We start from the raw sequence: 21,994 nt of genomic DNA, 5'->3' as shown, positions 1-21,994 counted from the left end.
ATCCATCGCGTGATTCAACGTCGAATTAAAGCGTAACAAATCTTATTGAAACTAGGACAATTTCGATCCGCCGTAACTTCGAAGATAGTGAATTTCGGTCAATGGCTGAACGTTCGTTGGAAGCGTCGAACTTTCCTCTTTAAAACGCTTTTTCGTTTATCCCGATATCTCCTCTGGTCCCTGAAATATCATCGTGTAAAGAAAAAGTAATTTTTAGTCAATCGCAATAAAGGTATTAAAATTGAGCAAACTTTCAATCGCCACAATTCCGAGGATAGTGATTTCCGGTTAATCCATGAGCGATCGTTAAAAGCGTCGAATCTTCCTCTTTAAAACGCTTTTTCGTTTATCTCGATACCTCTTCTGGTTCCTGAGATATTATCGCGTAAAGAAAAAGTAATTTTTAGTCAATCGCAATAAAGGTATTAAAATTGAGCAAACTTTCAATCGCTATAATTTCGAGGATAGTGATTTCCGGTTAATCCATGAGCGATCGTTGGAAGCGTCGAACCTTCCTCTTTAAAACGTTTTTTCGTTCATCTCGATACGATTTCCGGTTCCTGAGATATCATCGCGTAAAGAAAAGGATAATCGTTTTTTAATCGTTTACTATTTTTGTCGCTTATCGCTACTCGAATTTCTCGGTTGCGCAACGTCTTATTGACGTATGCTGAGGTCTGGACGAGTAGCGTGATACGCGTTTCCAGGAAAAAATATAGTCACCGACAACCCATTCATGCATCGTCGTCTTCGAGCGTTTATATCTCGGCAACCGATCGAGATATCGGAATAAAACGAGAAACGATTTCAATGGGACGATTTCTCTCTCTGGTTTTTTGGCTGGGATTTCGGATGATGAAATAATGTTAATATCCTGTTGTGCGGTTTTGAATACGAAATATGAAACTCAGACGTAAGATTCGTACTCGTGACTCGTGTATCGTTGGAGCGTTATGCAATGAATCTTGCTCGAGATAACAACAATACAAATTGTTGCGCGTGCAAAGTGGAATAAATCATTCGTCCGACAAAAGCTTTAGGCGTGTAACACGTAACGAATTAGCGCGAGCTTAGCTTTCCTTGGAACTACCGTTCATAAATTGTGCCGTTACACTGCTCGCCGCGTTAATTACGACACTGAGCTTGAAATTGTGTCTCTTAACAGTGTTCCTCTATATTACATCAGTTAACTCGGATGACTTTCCATTAAATCGTAATTACCATCAAATTTGTAACCTTGTCCTCCTATCTCTAATATTTTCCTTATAATTCTCCAGCATACGATGTATAAGAACCGAGGTAATTCCGATGCAAAATCATCGCTTCGATATTTCTTTTTTTTCTTCTTTTCTATCGCTGATTTCGTCGAAGAATAGAAGAGAAAACGTATTCGATCAATCGCCTTGCTCTTTTAAAAACGCGAAAGAAAGAAATATCGATGGAACCACAGCCTGAAAGTGATCTAAATCCTAATTGAAAAATTCGTGGAGAAATATCGGCGTGGCTGAAATTTCGCGGATTCCAGGATTTCCGATACAATTCTTCCCGTGAAATGTTGGGGTTAGCGGAGGCGCGGACGAGGCACATTGCGCGTCAAAATGGTGAAAGGATTTGAATTTCGCGAGATCCTCGAATCGGTGGAAGCACGGCTGCACGGAGCAAATTTTTCACATTACGCGCGTTGCGGATCCGCTGCTCTTTACGATTTTATCAATTTTTATCAAACGCATCGTAACGTAAATGTTAAATTTGGAACAAAGGCGCGAACTGGAAAAGAAAGTTGGCTGGTTACGATGGAGGGAGGAATTTTTCTGCGATTTGAATTTTAAAGGAGGGCTAGTTAGAGGATGCAAAATCTTTTTAATCCAGTTTTATTAGCTGCGCGCGATATTACCGTAGCGAAGAAAAGTCGCCGGATAATGATCAAATAAAAATTCTTCTATGAATATTAAGCGAGTTTTGCATCTTTTAAGAGGGAAAGTATCGCCTCACGCTTCGAAAATGAAGATCACTCGGCAAATTGGCGACTGCGTTTCAAAATCAAAAAAGATCATCCTTCAAATGAATTATTATTTCAAATGTCGAAACGACATTTTCATCGATAATATGTTAATTATTAATCTCTTCCCTATTTTCGGTACACTCGATAGTTAGACTTTCGTTTGTTTATTTTAATATTTTTTTCAATTCTCAACGAGTCGTTTTATCTTTGCAAAAGTAAAAAAAAAAATCCCATTTATACTTTCCATCGGGATTATAAATCAAGCGAAAAAATACAGGTGGTGGGAATAAAGGAAAGAACGGGCACGAGAGTAATGACCCCTTTTGTAAAAAAAAAAAAAAAAAAAAAAAGATAGGAGGAGAAAGGGATGGTCGAAGTTTCGATCGAAGCTTTACGCCAAAAGCGATAGAAACCGTTGTATTATTTCTAACTTGGCAAATATCGAGTTTTCTCAACTCGACTCGTTGATCATTAAATAAATTACCTCGATTTAAACCTATCAATATTCGTTGGAAAGAAACGCTCGTAGTGCGCAGATAGCAATGCTAGCTGGAAGGCCAGATAAGCCACGTACCGGCTATGTTTCAAAACTTTTATCCAATTTATTAGAATACTTTGGACAAGTTCGAAATGTACCTGGACTTTATTATACGAATAGAAGAGGAAATTTTGATATCGGTAAGATGAAAGCAGTTCGATAAGACGTATTAACCGCACAAACTCGAACTGGAAACTTTTCCTACGAAACTATCCACCCTCCTCGAACAACTTCACTTTTTATATATCCTTTGATAAATTCGTCCCCGACCGAGAATCACTTCGTACCAGCTAAACAAGCTAAATAATCACTCGTGACAGAAATCCACTATCGATCGATCGAAATTCTCCAATCATCGAACTCGCGAAACTTTTCGCTTTTTCCAAAAAAAAAAAAAAAAAAAAAAAAGAAAGGAAAAAAAGGAAAGGAAAGACGGGTGGTACGATAAGTTTAGCGAGAATCTGGTTCGTTTTCGGGGACAAGATCCACTCGCGACACGCGAGGTTAGATTTTTATCCGAAAACAGTTTTGCCCGTGCAAATGGGAAGGCGATCGAATCGAGTGGTTTGTGGAGAGCACGTATAAAATATATATATATGTATATATAGAAACGTATGAGCACACAGGTGCACGGCTCGTAAGCGAGGACGTGATATACTTGGCCCGGGCCGGTAACGCGACACTATTTTTCCGTGGCGATTTATTGCCGCGGATTTATCACCTGTGATTTATCTCCACACGGAAAACAGGAAGGAAATTAAGTCGGGTTGCCTCGTTTTCTTCTCGTTCCCCGACTCTTGTCTCTATTTTTTCCCTTTCTCTCTCTTTTTTTTTTTCTAATTTTGCGGTTCCGTTCTCTCTCTCTCTCTCTCTCTCTCTCTCTCTCTCTCGTGGATCGTAAATGTCGACGGCCACCGTGTGTCGGGGATACATTCACGCGTTCGAAGGGTTCTCTTCGAAGGAAAGAAAAGTGTAAATCTTTTCGTTAAATCACTCTTATCTTATCCACGATGATTTGTGTCGTTGCGTACGTCAAGGATTGGATTAATTCCTTGCGAGTGTTTGATTGTATTTCCTTTTTTAGAGGAGGTGAAAGGAATTCGCAAAGGAATTTTCTCTAGAATGAGGGGAACTCGTGTTTCGTCTCGAATTATCGTCGAAGAGAAGAGGAAAAAAAAAATGTGTAAATTGTACGAGAGAGAGAGAGAGAGAGAGAGAGAAAGTGAAGGGCACAATCGACCTACATTTCTGCTGGGTTCGCGCGAAAAGAAGGGTTGGTCATTAAATACGTATCATTTCAAACGAACTTTGAGAATGTGAACAGCCTCTCGTTCGGATTTGAAAGCTTACAGGCTCTCTCTCGAAACGTCGCGAGTTACATTTTTCTTTTTTTTTTTTTTTTCCCGCCTTTACAATACTTTCAATACGGTGTAATATCAAGATTCGGGCGTTTGAAAAACACATTAAAGTATATTTTACTTGCCGACACGAAATTTTATTTCATTACGCGAGCCGTAATTAAATCGAACGAATGAAACGTTCGTAAATTTCACGAAATAATCAGTTTACTATTTATTCTTTATTTTTATACGATACGCGTAAACAATACGTCGAATTTAAATTTTTCTCGATCGAATTCACCGATCACATCAGCTTCGTAAATGGACCGTCCACGATTGAAACGAAAGTTGAAACATCGGAAAAAATGAGGAGAAATTCCCGAGGACGCGTTATCGATTCTTGGGACGGAATCGTCCGTGGCCTGTTCGACGCGAACAAAAATGAAGGAAGTCGGGCTCGGGAGAGCGACGCTAACAAGACAAGCGGAAAAAATTCGCTCGATTTTCAGCGACTTTCGAGGAAGCAATCTCCGCCCGATTGGATACTCGATTACATCATTGTCGCGGACAATTCCAATTAAGGAATGGAAAGGCGACCAGGTTTCCAGTCCGTTCTTTTCACCAGTCTGTAAGGAAAGATGGAGGGGATGGAAAGGGATCGACGCGATCCATTAGTCCCCCATTCAACGCCCCCCGTGGCGATCCAGAACGTCTTCTAAATTTTCAATTCTCGCGATTCGCGCGCGACTCGACCAATCTAACGTCACGATCCGTGGAAGAAGTTAGCGGATCATATTTTCACGCCTTCGTTAATTTTAAATACGAGAAAAATCAACGGTGGCAATTTCTTTCCCCAATTTAAACGATAAAAATTTAGTGGAAACCAGGAGGAACGTCTCGGGCCGTTTGTTAGATTACAAGCGTGCCTAGATTCACACGAAACGGTGAAATTAACCTGGCGAATCCAAACCACCGGCGATAATTTGCATTAATCGTTGGCCATCGTCCAACGTTAGATTCGTACACGAAACGGTGTCACGATCTTGAATCCCAACCGTAACAACCCCTTCCTTATTGCCTTGCAAACCGTACAAATTTCCAATCCCTGTTCCAATCGAATAAAAGAAGATAAGGCGAGTAAGGAAGGAAGAAAGGAAGGAGAAGAAGAAAAGGAAGAGAAACGGGGCATTTTGAGGGGAGGGCGCGGCTAAGAATCGGCTTCTCCGGACCGTTAGAGGTTGGAAAGTGGTCGCAAAGGGGTTGGAAAGGGGTTAGAAGGCGGGCGAGGTGGGGGCTTTATCGATTTCTTACCCCGTGGCGTACCCGGTAACGCGTACGTGTGGCATCCACACAGCGTCGTCGTGGCGTGTGTAGCCGTCGGCCGCTGCCGAGAGAAAACAAAACTCCCCTCCCCGTAATCGATGGCTCTCCCCTCCCCCTCGACTCGTTCAACTTTTATTCTATCGCTTCCTCCCTGCATTTAACGGCCGTGTTTCCACCATTTAAGCGCCCCGCTAAATTTGTAAACTTGGCGCTCAACCCGTCCGCTTCCGCCGACTTCGTGCACGAACGGGGGAGGAGGTTGATTAAGCGCGAGGAGGTGGCCTGTATACCCACCAGGCTCCATTAACGCTGATGGTACTTTAAAAAAGAAAAAAGAAGAGAGAGAGAGAGAGAGAGTATCGCGGTGTTGATGAAAGTGAAATCGTAAATCGTGAAATTTGACAGGGGATATTCTTTTTATCGTCATTATTCTTGCTTATTATTATTATTATTCTTTGCGCTTCGAACGATCGATGAAGTTTAATTAAATTGGACAAATTGTTACACGCTCTCCATTTAATCTGGTTGCGTGGATATTGACCGAACGTACGCGTGTTTGTTTTTCTACGTTTTTTCGTTGAAAATTGTTGCCTTATTCGTTCCGGTAATACAAATATTTTCCCGATCGTTCGATGAAATATTTTTAATCGTTGAATTAAGATATACTCGCTTCTTTAAATTCTTTTTCAATCTCGATACGTAAAGGAAATGCGAAATTTTTACGAATGTAAAATCGTAAATCGCATCGTCCGTTAAAACGCATATGCTGTGAAAACAGACTTTATTCCTTTTTTCCCTTTTTTTCATTTTACCTTTCCCATTTAGATATTACAACGTCATATTTTATGAAACACGAGAGATGAATTTTTCATCAGCTATCTAGTAAAAAAAAAAAAGCGAGTAATCCCTTCGTTACGATTTGATATCCCCAATATTTCGCGTGCTCTATGTTAGCTAATTTCCAAACATTCCCCGTTAAAACGTACAAAATTGAGATAAATCATAAATTATACCGTATATTTCTCCATCATATTGTACAAAAATTTCCAAACAACTCTTCCTGTCCGGAAGAAGTATCCTCCGTTCGAGTCGAAAAAAGTACGGGGAGATTATGGAAAAGGAACAAATAGCGTGAAAAAAAAGAAAATCGCTGTCAAAAGAGCGAGAATTTTGATCGAATACACACGAGAAATACACTTAAAATTCATAAAGTCGCGAGAGTTTGCAATATGCGTTAAATTTGCCCGATGTTTCACGATCCTCCAAATCATCGTGCTACGATTTCAATTTTCCCCGATTTCAAAGAAATTTGCAATCGATATCTCTTTCCCCTCCTTCGAACAACGATCGGTCGTTTTTACGCGGAAAATTTGGATGTTCGAATAATCAGGGATGACTAATAATAAAAGGAAGAAAGTAACACGATTCTCTAATCATCTTCCATGGAAACAGAATTTTGGTATATAAATATTTGAAAAAAGTTTATTTTAAAGCATAAAATTAATCGGTATTCGACGAAGTTGCAATCGCTTTGAAACTTTTGATAATTTCGATTCGTTTCCATCTCGATTTTCGTCGAAATCCTGCCATTCTTCCGTAGAAACGTGTTTCAATATTAAAAATTTGGAAATGCGCGCCAACAGATATCGATCGTTTATCGCGCGAGATGTTCGATTAATCAGGGATGAATAATAAAAGTAGCACGATTCTCTAATCATCTTTCGTGAATTTAAATGTTTGAAAAAGCTTGAAAGTTTCGTTCAAATTCGTGTAAAATTGTATTCGAATCGCTTTTAATAATCTCGATCCGTTTCCATCTCGATTTTCGTCGAGATCCTGCCATTCTTCCGTAGAAACGTGTTTCAATATTAATAAAAATTTGGAAATGCGCGCCAACAGATATCGATCGTTTATCGCGCGAGATGTTCGATTAATCAGGGATGAATAATAAAAGTAGCACGATTCTCTAATCATCTTTCGTGAATTTAAATGTTTGAAAAAGCTTGAAAGTTTCGTTCAAATTCGTGTAAAATTGTATTCGAATCGCTTTTAATAATCTCGATTCGTTTCCATCGTCTGGATTCTGGTCCAGGGGATGGCCCTTGGTTGTTAGCGAAGCGTTGGGTCGGGAATCTGGACAAAGCGAATCCTGCCATCCTTCCGCGGGGAGCGTATTCGAATATTAACAGTTAACGATCGAATCGCGCTCGTTGCATCTAGGATAGGTCCGTCAGAGATGGTCGATGAGTGGTTGCAACCACAATGGAATACCGATGACGCACAGGGGTTGGAAAATGAGAACGCTCGATCGAACGGTAATGACAAATTCAACCGACCGTTTGCCAATATGGGATATCTCGTTAATAACGTAGCCAGACGTGTCTCCCGTAATATTTTCGATAAAACGTTCTCGATTTTCCTCCGTGAAATGTGATTTTTTTTTAGAGAGCAATACGTCTTACGTTAACCTCCCTTTTTTTTTTTTTTGCTCTCGACAGCGATTCTTTGCGACCACGCCGCAAACGTGAGATATCTCACGTACGCGTTTTTCAATATTCCCAAATAAATGTGGAAAGAAAATCTTGCGTGGAAGAATTTATACGTGCGCTGTACGAAAGGTATGGTGATTTCACCAGAGAGAAATAATTGTAATTAATTTTTTTAGATCTTAAAAAATTCCCTTCCCTTTTTATCAACGAAGAAGAAGTGGGAAGAAGTGGGAAATATTTGTTCGCCGGAAGTTTGAGTGAAACTTTTTCATTCGTAGGATAAAGCTTTATGACTTACGTAATTTCGTAGTTGTTCGTCTTCCACGGATTGGAAAATGAAAGTTTAGAAACTGAAATAATCAAGTGAAGTATGCTCGCGGTATTCAACTGAGCAAATAGTAAAAACAAATTTACAGTTTCGCTCAGTGTTTATCTTAAAATCGTCGTGGCATCAAGTAAAAGATAAATTTCATTAAAGTTTCGTCTTTTTTTCCATCCGAATCAACTTTCTCGAATTTTAAATGTAGACCAGGTGCATATTGTAATGATGAAAAGTTCGATTAAATTTGATTAAAAAACGAGTAATCCGTTATTTATTTATTTTATATACGCACGGAAAGGAAATTTACACGGAGCGATGGGTAAAAGAGATTCGGTGCATCGACTTATTTCCGCGAAACAGTGGAACGGTAGTAAGTTAATTAACGTTACGTCGTTAAGGAATGGTCGGGCAATAGATTCACAAGCTACGCTCCAACGGTCTGACTCGCTCCGACTATTCTCTCGCCAAATAGGTCTGAAAGGGCTTGTACGCGCTCGTGCATCGCTCGTTTCGCGCATTCGTTTTCCTTCCTTCCAAAAACACGAGCTAACGAAATCTCTCCCTTTCTTTCTTTGAAGGAAGTAAAGATTCTCTCGAAAATTTTTTTCCTTTGTAATTCAAGGGAAAGTTTGAATTTTTAAATCGATACTTGTAGTAGTAAGATCGGTTGGTCGCCGGTTTTTAACAAGTGTCGAATCGATCATCAATCGCGAATAAATAAATTTTCACGCTCGAGCTCGGTACGTACGTTTCTCTCTCTCTCTTTTTTTTTTTAAAGGTTGGCCGGCATGGATAGATGGCGAACGTCGTCCATTTAGTTATCCCCCGTATGGATTGCCGTAGCGTTAAAAGTTAACGCGTTCCCCCGCCAACCTCCTCGTAAATTTGAAATTGCACGCGAATTTATTTCACCACTGCACACGGCATATTTACTGCGAATCACGATTCACGATCGGAAGAGTCGCGATTCCATCCACTTTTCCCGCTGAATTGTTCCGGTCATTAAGCCCTTTTGACTTTTAATTATTGGTCGCTTGGGGGATAAAATTGTTACCTGTCGATGTTGTTGCCAGCTCGATTCATCGATGATAATTAAAAAAAAAAAAAAAAAAAGAAAGAAAGAAAGAAAGAAAGAAGCAAAAATGCGCATCCCGTTCTAAATTTTATCTCCGACGTATAACAACGTGAAACGTCGAATCGATGGCTTCGTAAACGTCGACGATTATCGTTAATTAATTGTTATATTAAGAAAGGAAAACGAAAATCACGGGTTTCGTGATACGCGTGAGAGAAATTCGGTCGTGTTACGCCCTTTTGACTTGTAATTACTAAACGCTTAAGCGAGCGTTACTTATTATCCTGGTCGTTGCGGAATAGTAGTCGTAATAAGCGACACCACCGTGCTCTGGTTTAATATCGCGTGGCCGGCGCTGGATATATGGAGATACCTGGTCATTAACCTCTTTTGATGTTTAATTATTGGATACATGGGTAAATGTTACCTATTATTATAGTTGTTGGATAGATTATAATAATCTGGCTTCCCACCAGTGGCTTTAATATCGCATTAAAGATATTTTCATCGAATCGATATATATATATATATATATCAATCACGATTAGATATCTGTCGCAAAAATACGAATTTTTAGATTAAATTTAATTTTTAATTTCGATAATTCTCGTTCGAAGGTTAAAAAATTCTCCTTTCGTTCTAAGAAAAAGAAGAAATCGATGATTGAAGAAAAATATTCCGTGTTCACAATTGGATTTCAGATTGTATTCCATATATCAGCACGTACGATTCTCCGCGTCGTTGAACAGATCGTTGGGGAATGCTAAACCGGAGTCACGTTAGAGCACAAAAATAAAATTGCATCGAATCAAAATCAACTGTAACGCGTTTTCTCGAATTATACACGCAAAAAAAAAGAAAGAATGACAAATGTGCAACATCTAGAAATAATTCCACTACATCAATTTTCCAATGCGTGCATTTCTACCTTTCTGCCACTATCTTTCTCGATTCGAATTCGGAGAAGAGAGAAATCCGGATGCGTGCCCGCATCCGTCTCCTCTTTTTCTCCTCCTCGTCTTCTCGCCTTCGATAAATCGTGGAAATCCGCGCATTAAGAATTACGAAAGTGGGTCGCGAATCAATCGAGAGGGGAAAAAAGCGTGGAATTGTTGCTGCGGCCGAGTTTGGCCGAGGTTTTATCCTCTCCCCCTCGGTTGAGCGATCGTTGGGGATCGAAGGCAACATAATTAATTCCTCCGAGGCCTGGCCTTCTTCGTCCTGTCGTTCTATTTTTCATCGTTTCTCGATCACGGAAATTAATTTGGACACGGAGACGACGAGATGGACAAAGATGGAATAATAATGGATGAATAATGATTTTAAGAAAAGATAATGAAAACACGAGAGATCGAGGATAATATTTTGCAATGTTTCCTCTCGTGTTTTTAATAATTGTGTAAACAGTGGACGAATGGGAAAAAAGAAGGAGGAACGTATTTTTCGTTGCACCATATTTTTTTTTTTTTTTATTCTTGTCATCCCGCTTTTTGAAAAATTATGCTTGTTGATTTTTGTAAAATTGGAGTACAAGAATAATGGCGGATTATATTTGACGAATAACGAGTTTTTAGTTGGTTTTTCGGAAAGTGTATATTTATAAAATGTAGGATCGCAGGAAATTATGTCGTGATGTTTCGTTTTCATTTTTTCTTTTTTTTTTCTGAAAGAAGAATTGCATTATACACATTTTTTTTTTTAATATCATATTAATATTACGAATCAGATAAGTTTATATGATATATATATCTTTTCGTGCTTTATCTTCATTCGTAACGGGGAAAACCACGTGTAAATAAATTCTTATTATGATTTATTAAAGAGGAAACACAACGCGCCAGAATTTTTAATTATCGTAATAAATTTTGATTTTAATGAAAATTGATATTGAAATTTCGCTGCGTGACGTTAATATATTTGCGCTTTCTCGTAATATTTTAATTTTTCCCGTTGTTTCTACGCTCGCTTGCTCGAAAAACACGCATTCCTTGATATTTAAAGTAATTAAATTCGTATCGTCGTCGTAGACGTCGAGTCACGATGACTCAAGAATCTACGAGGCGCGACTTCGTTAGAAACTTGCGAGATTATTAAAAATAAACGATTCGACGAAACACAACGAGAGAATAATATTTTTACACGTACGTTATTTCTTCTCGTCGTGCGCATCGTAATTCGATGGCCTGTTATCTTACTGAAATTAAACGCGAATTAATCTCGGCAAATATTTATTCTCCTCGAATGGAGAAAGAAGAGAAGAGAAGAGAGAAAGGTGAAGAATCCTTTTCACATCCTTTTCACATAGATAAAATAGTAGAAGAGCTTTTAACCTATTCTTTTTTTTTTTTTTCTTTTTCTTTTTCTCAACAAAATCAACGGAACAACGATAAACCGTTGTTCGCTCGATTAATTAAACACTTTTATCCGCACTTTCATCCGGATATTCGACTCGACGAACGTGAATGACTCGAGCTCGATAAACACACTTTTCACAAAGAAATTCCAATCTCTAACGTCCCTAGAAAACCCATCTTTCGCATCCGATCCGATCAAAATTCTTTGAAAATTCTCGCGTGCCGAAACTCGCCGATTTCTTCAACTTTGAAATAATATTTTTCGAATAATAATTCGCGAATTCATCAAGCAACGGATGGAATAGGAACGGAAAGTGCGAGAATGAACTTAATTAGACAGATAAATTCGTCGAGCAAAGAGAATCGAGACGAGTTAATATTTCTCCAAGACACGTTTGAGGCAAATTGGCCCAAGCCGGATATCCGTGTATTCGTTCCGCAAATTGACTTGGGAATCCATCTTAATAATCCGTCTATTGACGTGGCGCGGATATTTCGCGATTATATATCGTTTTCCCGAACCGCGTGAATTTCATCCTCGAATGAAACGATGATATTACACTATTTCTAAATTTCCACGCCTTGGACAGATTATGTGACGTTAATTCTCGTGGAACATACTTGTTTCTTTAATTCCATCTCGTTGTGGAGGACGAGATTTAAATTACTTGAGAGAGAGAGAGAGAGAGAGAGAGAGAGAGAGAGAGAGAGAGAGTTAGTTTGTGCTGCGGTTGGATCGAGGTAAGCTTGGAAGTAAGGAGTTTTAATGAGGCGCGTTGAAATTGTTAATAATGTTTGTCGAGAAAAGTTTCTGGAGGGGGGGGAATAGAATGATTTATTAACCAACTTTATTATTATTTTAACGAGAGTTCGCTATCCGGTGATCGTTCGTTCATTTGTGAAAAGCGAGCGTTCTCGACCGAGCTTTTTTTAATTCTCTTGTATGGAAAACGAGGTAACGAGGAAAAATCGTACAACGAAATTTGTATTTCGAATCGATAAGTTGAATCATTTTATCGCCACCAGTTTTCGACGATGTAATGGCGATAAAAAAGGAAAAAAGGTAATTCGACTTGTCAGAATCCGCGATTCTAATCGGTCGTTGCTTCCGTAATGAACCTCTGTCTTCGTTTTATCGGGAAGATCGATACCTCAAACACGTATCGAGTCCGCAACCGGAAGCTAATAAATGATCGAACATGAATTTTCCATTAAATTATCCGCATAAATTAACCGTGAAATACCAAGATCTGGAAACAAGTTGCGATCTTGTACTCCTGAACGAATGGAAAATCGAACGAAACGAGGGAAATTTCAATGAGCGTACACGCGTACGATCATCTCTGAAAAAAATATTCCAAGAATGATAAATTCCTGTGCACGATCGAACGAACATCCCTCGTTCTCTGCGAGGAGAGGAAGGCATAAAATTTCGAGAAAATTTCACGAATATTACTCGTTTTCCTTCGATTTTCATTGGATGAAATCGGGAAAAAAACCTCGACTTTGTCGACTTCTTATCTGTTACGTACGCACGATCCCGATTGATGAGACTAAAGGTAAAAGGGATGGAAACGGAAATGAATTTTCCGTTATATATCCTATATATATATATATATATATATAGGAGAATAGAAGGGGCGAACCTTCTCTGGAGAGGGATTGCATCGCAACCTATATTCGGGGACTTTTATATTGCGGTGGGACGCGAGAAGGGAACGAAATCCACGAACGTGACGTTTCTCTCTTTTGTCTGTTCCAGTGACGAAATTCATCCGTATTGGAATAGCTGACAAGAACGACAATCCGCCTTATTTCGACAAAGGCCTCTACGAGGCTGAAGTAGACGAAAATGAGGATATCCAGCACACGGTACTCACTGTCACCGCCAAAGATCACGACGAGTGTAAGTGGACACATATGCAAATACGTGAGGACGGTCTTTTTTCTTTTTTTTTTTTTTTTTTTTGCTTTCACCGAATCTTCTCTGGCGCGTGTAATACGAGCGAGAGGATAATAACGCGTGTAATCTTCTCTCGTGAAAACGTTGGATGGAATTAAATTTCTTAATTTCTTCTTTTTTTTTTTTTTTTTTTTTTTGTTTTAACTACAAATAAAATGGCCACTTCGCTTCGAACGAATAATGGAGGGGATAATTTTCCCTCGATCGAGAGTTAACAACTTGTTTCTATAGATTGGAGTTGACGTATCCTTTCTCTGTATCCTAATAACGAATCTATTACTCGATCTCGAAGTTCTGTCCTCTTTAACCTAGCTTCAACGAAGTTTCGCCAAAATCCATTCGCCCTTCCTTCGAGGATCGACTTCGAGGATGGGCCATAAACTGCTTTACGAAACTTTAAATACCAGCTGGTTCGAGCAGAGTCACGAAACATATTTATCCGACGGACGATATCCCGATTAACGAGATCCAACTCCTCCACCTCGCCCTTTTTCCTTTTCTTTTCTTAAGCAAAAAAAAAAAACTCGAGAAGAAACTCGAATTTCTTCGCTACTTACTCACTCACGTGGATCGAGCGTGATCCCCGGGGAAATTCGAGGAACGATCGATTTAATCGAAGCTTAAAATCGAGAGTGAACCGTAACTCGGTCGCGACACCGATGAAAATGATCCGCGGTGGATCTTTTTCGAATACTTCGCCACGGGAGGTATACTCTCACGTGAGATCGCAATTTCCCCAAAGCCTCCGAATAATCCCCAAGACTTTGCCCCCGAATAATCGCCCCCGAGTTCTCTTCCCTACGTGCTCGAACTTGTTGTTCGGAACTTAATAATGGGGGGGGGGGAGGGGGGGGGCTTCTTTTCGAAATTTAAATCAGTTGTTATTTCGTACTTTGTTCGTTCGCTAAGTACATTCTTATCCCTCCTCCTCTCTCTCTCTCTCTCTCTCTCTCTCTCTCTCTCTCTCTCTTGGTCTTTTTCTCCAGTTAAGCCAAGTCGTTAAACGAAAGCGATTTAAAGACGTTTTACCGTGGCGTGGTCGACGCCACACACGGGGGAGGAGAGAGGAGAGAGAGAGAGAGAGAGAGAGAGAGAGAGCAATTCGGCCAAGAGTGAAACTGAAACTGTGAAAGGATGTATTTTTGCACTTTACAGCCTCGCGTATTCGATACGAGATTACGAGCGGTAACATAGGCGGCGCGTTCGCCGTGAAGAATATGACTGGCGCCATCTATGTCGCGGGTGCGTTAGATTACGAGACGAGGAAAAGGGTCAGTATGATGTTGTGACATGTTACGAAGAAAAAAAAACACTGACAGCGATACGAGAGAGGAAGAAAAATCTTCTCTTTCCTTGATCCTTTCAACCCACGTTCCCAGAGTCCTCAGTTTCGTTACTTCCAACAAAAATTAGAACGGTAAAACTTTGCATTGCGCGTTCTCTATTCTTCCATTTCTATTTGTTCTATCGAGAAATCGGATTATTTTTGATTATTTATTTTCGAAGTAACGATATTTATTTATATTCTTTGAAAAAGTTTTAACCTGTTTTCTCTCGAGTTGGAGTATCGGTAACTGGCTAGGAAACTTCATCGTCCCGCCGTTTTTTAGTTTAACTCTCGTTAAACAGGAAGTGATCTCATTTCTTGCAAATTTTTTTTCCACGCCATTAAACGAACTACGGCGATGTTTCATCTTTATAAACTCTTTTATCAAAAACTTTGCCGTAAAACTTTCGCGTGTCTAATTTCTAAAGCTTATCAAAAAATGAACTCTCTATCTTTTCTCTCTCTCTCTCTCTCTCTTTCTTTTATATCCCATAAATCGCCGGGAACCTCTCCTGGAACCGCTTCCATTATTCCCGGAAAGAGACCGCTGTCGGTGCAGTTGGTGCAAAGGTCAGCTGCAAACACTGTTATCCACTTGTCCCGCTTTAATCTTGCAGTACGAGCTCCGCCTCACCGCGTCCGACAACTTGAAAGAAAATTACACGACGGTCGTGATACACGTGAAGGACGTGAACGATAATCCACCCGTCTTCGAGCGTCCAACTTACAAGACGCAGATCACCGAGGAAGACGACAGGACATTGCCTAAACGAGTCCTCGGGGTAATTATATCATATCTCTCTTCCAACTCGATCGAGCGAATTTTCCGATCACAGCTTTCCGATCGATCGAAAATCGGATCAATCCTGTCGCTTCGATCGAGCGCAATTCCAGATATCCAAATCTCTATTTCTCTCGTTTTATTCAATTCTATAAAATTCGGAATGTAAAATTCTCTGCATCAAAGGATATAACGTAAAATATGGATCGTGCGATGTAGATTATATATATATATATATACACATATACCGGAATATAAAATATGCAGAATACGCGAGAGTGTAACGCGAAATGTAAAAATGTGCGATCAAAGCACGTAAAAATCACGTATGACGGTAAAAGTCACGGATGAACGAAAAACAGAGGGGAAACGCGTTTTTCGCGTAGATATCAATTTGTCGCGTTTCAATGAATTAGCGCATTGGAGGTAATCCACTCTTGTTCAACTCTTTTTCGAACAGGTGACGGCGACCGATGGCGACAAGGACAGGCCGCAGAATATCGTCTACTTTTTAACCGGGCAGGGTATCGATCCTGATAATCCAGCCAACAGTAAATTCGACATCAACCGCACCAGCGGGGAAATTTATGTTCTAAAGGTAATCAATGCAACTTCTCTTCCTTCGATTTTCGTTTTTCGTAAAAAAAGAATTCTTTCTCCCTTCTCTACTCTTCTCCATCCCGCTTGCAACGGAAAAAAAAAAAAAGGGAAGAACAGATATTAAACGACGTCTATTTTCGTGTAATTTTTGCTTAATTTGCGAATAAAGTTTGCCCTTACTTTTTTTCCAACAAAGGTATACTTTGCTATTTTTGTATACCTTTATTTGGATTATATCCTGTACATTATTACATTCTGTATAACGTTGTTATTCGATTCCGTGAGCGTAATTAAAAGTGTTTGGAAATAATCGTTTTCTGTTTCGAGGAAAGTTTCTTTTTTTTTTCTTTTTTCGATAAACATCATTCTCGATGCACGCATTTTCGTGGAAGAAAGAATTTGAATCGGTCTCGCTATTCCTTCACAGCCGCTGGACAGGGATCAACCGAACGGGAGGCCGCAGTGGCGATTCACGGTGTTCGCTCAGGACGAGGGTGGGGAGGGTTTGGTCGGATATGCCGACGTGCAGGTGAACCTGAAGGATATCAACGACAACGCGCCCACGTTCCCCCAAGGGATTTATTTCGGGAATGTGACGGAGAACGGAACGGCGGGTAAGATTTAATCTTTCCCCTTCTTTCTTTCTTTCTTTCTTTCTTTCTTTTCGAATAAAAATCGAAACTGTTTCTCCTTCCTTCTATCTATCTATCTTGGTCAGGAATGGTGGTGATGACCATGACTGCGGTCGACTACGACGACCCGAGCGAGGGCACGAACGCGAAATTGATTTACTCGATCGAGAAGAACGTGATCGAAGAGGAGACCGGCTCGCCCATCTTCGAGATCGAGTCGGACACAGGCGTGATAAAGACGGCGGTATGCTGTTTGGACAGAGAGCGCACACCCGACTATTCTATACAAGTGGTGGCTATGGACGGAGGGGGGTTGAAGGGTGAGTGAGTCGAAAAGCGATGGGAAAGTGGGGAGAGGATGGTTTATAGAGATTATTATATTTCGAGGATATTTACGTTCAGGGACGGGGACAGCGTCGATACGTGTGAAAGATATAAACGACATGCCTCCTCAATTCACGAAGGAGGAATGGTTCACCGAAGTGGACGAAACGGAGGGGCCGGATTTGCCGGAGATGCCGATTCTCACTGTCACTGTACACGACGAGGACGAGACGAATAAGTTCCAGTACAAGGTACGTTCCTTCCTCTTCGATTTCTTCGGTTTCACAGATGGAAAGAAAGAAGAGACGGGAGGGCGTTTGTTATCTAGGTGATCGAGAGCAGCGGTTACGGTGCCGACAAATTCACCATGGTGAGAAACAACGATGGCACGGGCTCTCTCAAGATCGTGCAATCGTTGGACTACGAGGACCAATTGCAGAGCAACGGTTTCAGGTTTAGGATACAGGTGAACGACAAGGTAGCGTACTCCCTCCTTTCCAATTCCCTTCCAAATTTTTTTTTCCATCAAGATTATATCTTCCTTCTTTTTCCTTCTTCTCGCCCAGGGGGAGGACAACGACAACGACAAATATCACGTTGCCTACTCGTGGGTGGTTGTGAAGCTGCGCGACATAAACGATAACCAGCCGCAATTCGAGAAAGCGAATATCGAGACGACCGTGCCGGAAAACGCTCGCATCGGGAACAGCTTGGAAACGTTCAAAGCCACCGATCCCGATCAAGGCGGTAAGAGCAAGGTGTACTACTCGATCGATCGAAGCTCCGACCGCAAAAGGCAATTCTCCATCAACGAGAATGGGACGGTGTCGATCCAGAGGAGTCTCGACCGCGAGGAGACTCCGAGACATCAGGTAACGTTCCTCCCTACTCGATACGCCCTCCCCTCCTCTCTGAGAGATTCGACGCGACGTGATTCGTCGTCCAGGTGAAGATCTTGGCGATCGACGACGGGATCCCGCCGAAAACGGCGACGGCCACGTTGACAGTGATCGTGCACGACATAAACGACAATCCGCCCCGTTTCCTCAAGGATTATCGGCCGGTGTTGCAAGAGCACTCCCAGCAGAAGAAAGTGGTGGAGATATCGGCAACGGACGACGACGATCGGTCGAAGAGCAACGGGCCCCCGTTCACCTTCAGGATGGACCCGAAGGCGGACGACGTGATTCGCGCCAGTTTCAAAGTGGAGAGCGACAACAGTGAGTGCGGGATCAGTGATGCTGATGGATGAGAAACAATAGCGTCACGATAACGAGCCGTTTCGTTGCAGAGGGGGCGAACGGGGACGGTATGGCGATTGTTTCCTCGTTACTGTCGTTCAACAGGGAGCAACAAAAGGAGTACTTGATACCGATCGTTATCAAAGATACCGGGACTCCATCCATGTCTGGGACCAGTACTTTAACCGTTATTATCGGGGATATCAACGACAACAAGATGCAGCCTGGATCGAAGGACATTTTTGTATATAATTACGCAGTAGGTGGCAACCAAAAGAGAAACGAAAAGAGAAACTAAGCGACGTCGTAACATTATTAACGAATTAACTCGATTGCCGCAGGGACAATCACCGGACACGGAGATAGGCAGAGTTTACGTGTTCGATTTGGACGATTGGGACTTGCCCGACAAGAAATTCTACTGGGAGGGTTTGGAACACGCCCAATTCAAATTGGACGAGGACACGGGGATGATATACATGAAATCGGGCACGCACGACGGCAGATACCATTTACGTTTCAAAGTGTACGACCGGAAGCACACGCAAACGGACGTCCCGGCGAACGTCACCGTCACCGTCAAGACCATCCCTCACGAGGCCGTGCTCAACTCGGGATCCGTTCGGATATCCGGCATAACGGACGAAGATTTCATTCGTATCTGGGATTACAAGGTATCCCTCGTTGTTGTTGTTGTTGTTGCTCGATCCCGAGAAACGATCTCGACCGATCCCCTTGTTTCAGTCGCAAACCACGTCGCGCAGTAAAGCGGAATTATTCAGGGACAAATTGGCGCATTTGTTGAACATCGACAGGGAGAACGTGGACGTGTTCAGCGTTCAATTGCGCAGGATACATCCCCCGTTGACGGACGTGAGATTCGCGGCGCACGGGTCCACGTATTACAAACCGGTCCGATTGAACGGAATCGTGTTGATGCATCGGGAGGAGGTGAGTCCGTCCTTCGACTTTCCACGTGATATTATAACCCTTTTCCCGATCGTCAGATCGAGAAGGAGGTCGGCATCAATATAACCATGGTGGGGATCGACGAGTGTTACTACGAGAACGAGGTGTGCGAGGGCAGTTGCACGAATACGTTGGATATCAGCAGCCTGCCGTACATGGTGAACGCGAACAGGACGGCCCTGGTCGGCGTTCGAGTGGACGTGATCGCCGAGTGTACCTGCGGGGCGCGCAACTTCAGCAAAGGGGAGTCTTGCAGGAGCAGCCCTTGCTACAACGGCGGCCGTTGCGTCGAGGGAAGATTCGGATTGTCGTAAGTTGGAAAATTGGCAATTGGTTTCGATCGACCAATCTTTTTGATACGACGAATCTTTCGATTCGAACGGCCAGGTGCCAGTGCCCCGCCGGATACAACGGTCCCAGGTGTCAGCAAACGGCGAGAAGTTTCCGGGGGAACGGGTGGGCCTGGTATCCAGCTCTGGAAATGTGCGACAACAGTCATCTGAGCTTCGAATTCATCACGAAGAAACCGGACGGGTTGTTGTTGTACAACGGCCCCATAGTCCCTCCCGAAGCCGACGAAATTATGGTCTCTGGTAAGTGAGATGAGTTGTACGGGTGGTTTATAAGCGGTAAAAGTGAAATGAAAAAGTATCGTTTGCAGACTTTATATCCGTCGAGTTGGAACGCGGAATACCTCGGCTGTTGATAGACTTCGGTTCCGGCACGTTGGAATTGAAAGTGAAACCGAAGAGAACGTTGGACGATGGGGAGTGGCACAGACTCGACATCTTTTGGAACACGGAGGTTTGGAAACGCGAAATTCGATCGTTGAGAATCGAAAAAAATTTTTAACCGTTCGCGCTCCAACGCGAGTTGTTTGATTTTTCGAATAACGAAATTATTTCCGTTCCTTGTAGGAATTGACGATACGCGATAGATATTTTGTGCGTTTCAAGTTAGAAATCGGTTCGGACGAGAAAGGCTTGGAGCGCAAAGGGTTAAAAATCTTACCGAGTTGGAATTGAAATTTGCACCGTTTTTCACAGACGGTGAAATTGATCATCGACTACTGCAAGTCGGCGGACATCTCGGAACCGGAAGATGGCACGCCGCCAGAGTTCAACGACACGAGTTGTCAAGCGCAAGGGACGATACCACCGTTCAACGAGTACCTGAACGTGAACGCCCCCCTTCAAATCGGTGGTTTATACGTGGAGCAATTCGACCCGACCCACTACAAGTGGAAACACATGCCGGTCGGCAAAGGTTTCGACGGGTGTATCAAGAATCTGTTCCACAACAGCAAGCTTTACGATCTGGCGCATCCCGGCCTGTCGAGGAACAGCGTGGCCGGCTGCCCCCAAACCGACGAGATATGCAACAATCAGGAATCGACGTTCCGTTGCTGGGAGCACGGCACCTGCGTGGGAAGCTTCACCGAGGCCAGATGCCAGTGCAACCCGGGTTGGACCGGCCCCGGTTGCATGACACCCACCATACCAACCACGTTCAAGCCCCAGAGTTACGTTAAATACGCATTGTCCTTCGAGCCGGATAAATACTCCACTCAGGTCCAACTGAGATTCCGCACTCGAGAGGTGCACGGCGAGTTGTTCAGGGTCAGCGACCAGCACAACAGAGAGTACGCCATCTTGGAGGTATCTTGGCGTTTTGTCCGTTTGAATAGTAGTAGTAACAATAGTAATAATAATTTGAAACAAATCGATGGAAAACAATTGTTCAGATCAAGGACAGCAGATTGCACTTCCGCTACAATTTGAACAGCCTGAGAACCGAGGAAAGGGATATATGGTTGACGGCGATAGCCGTGGACGATGGACAATGGCACACGGTCAGAGTGTCGAGATACGGATCGGCCGCCACCTTGGAGTTGGACGGTGGGGAAGGAAGAAGGTTCAACGAGACGTTCTCGTTCGAAGGACATCAGTGGTTGTTGGTCGACAAGCAGGAAGGCGTTTTCGCGGGTGGCAAGGCTGAGTACACGGGGGTCAGGACGTTCGAGGTGTACGCTGATTACCAGAAAGGTGAATGAGAATTTCTTCTTTTTTTTTTTTTCCAAATTTCACGATCACGTTGGCGAGAAAAGATCTGTGAAACGAACTATATCCGGAAATATGTAGGATGTCTGGACGATATAAGATTAGAAGGGAAGCATCTGCCGTTACCACCTGCCATGAATGGAACGCAATGGGGTCAAGCGACGATGGCCAGGAATTTGGAAAGGAATTGTCCCTCGAACAAGCCTTGCGCCAACGTCATTTGTCCGGAACCCTTCGAATGTATCGATCTTTGGAACGAGTACGACTGCACGTGGGTATATCGTTTTAACTCCCGTTAAACTCCCGCACAGGATTCGATAAGAGAATTCCTCTCTGCTCTTATTAGATGCGGGGAAGGGAGAATCCCATCGCCTGACAACAAAGGATGCATGGACAAGAACGAATGTATAGACTATCCTTGCCTGAACGGCGGTAGATGCATCAACCAGGATCCTCGTTTCCGGTACAGATGTATCTGTCCAGATGGTTTCTGGGGGGAGAATTGCGAGCTCGTGCAAGAGGGTCAAACGTTGAAGCTCAGCATGGGAGCTTTGGCGGCTATCTTGGTCTGCCTTCTGATCATTCTTGGTGCGTGTCGTGCGTGATCAGAGAAACTACCTCTCGCGGTCGAAACGAAACAAGATTTTAAGATTT

At 42.4% G+C, this 21,994-nt stretch overlaps 1 protein-coding gene across 6 annotated transcripts in view; it reads left to right on the top strand.

The window, feature by feature from the left end:
- Nucleotides 1-21,994, top strand: part of LOC100868603 (neural-cadherin) — a 168,184-nt gene that overhangs the window by 143,914 nt on the left and 2,276 nt on the right. For all 6 annotated transcript variants that reach the window (XM_086907024.1, XM_086907027.1, XM_086907023.1 and 3 more), the window contains 20 exons: nt 13,206-13,349; nt 14,562-14,677; nt 15,351-15,515; nt 15,975-16,112; nt 16,542-16,728; nt 16,833-17,066; nt 17,149-17,321; nt 17,399-17,548; nt 17,637-17,942; nt 18,017-18,290; nt 18,362-18,570; nt 18,653-18,985; nt 19,056-19,262; nt 19,319-19,590; nt 19,668-19,873; nt 19,942-20,084; nt 20,327-20,938; nt 21,025-21,325; nt 21,422-21,611; nt 21,687-21,928. In XM_086907024.1, the coding sequence (XP_086763150.1) occupies nt 13,206-13,349; nt 14,562-14,677; nt 15,351-15,515; nt 15,975-16,112; nt 16,542-16,728; nt 16,833-17,066; nt 17,149-17,321; nt 17,399-17,548; nt 17,637-17,942; nt 18,017-18,290; nt 18,362-18,570; nt 18,653-18,985; nt 19,056-19,262; nt 19,319-19,590; nt 19,668-19,873; nt 19,942-20,084; nt 20,327-20,938; nt 21,025-21,325; nt 21,422-21,611; nt 21,687-21,928 (4,602 nt within the window). The remainder of the gene's footprint in view (nt 1-13,205; nt 13,350-14,561; nt 14,678-15,350; nt 15,516-15,974; nt 16,113-16,541; nt 16,729-16,832; nt 17,067-17,148; nt 17,322-17,398; nt 17,549-17,636; nt 17,943-18,016; nt 18,291-18,361; nt 18,571-18,652; nt 18,986-19,055; nt 19,263-19,318; nt 19,591-19,667; nt 19,874-19,941; nt 20,085-20,326; nt 20,939-21,024; nt 21,326-21,421; nt 21,612-21,686; nt 21,929-21,994) is intronic.

The sequence above is a fragment of the Apis florea genome, unplaced genomic scaffold (assembly GCF_048593485.1).
Source record: "Apis florea isolate Af1SG1 unplaced genomic scaffold, ASM4859348v1 contig_24_pilon, whole genome shotgun sequence".
Lineage (NCBI taxonomy): Eukaryota > Metazoa > Arthropoda > Insecta > Hymenoptera > Apidae > Apis > Apis florea.
Note: the sequence above shows the minus strand (reverse complement) of the source record. Positions and strands in the feature narration are given on the sequence as shown.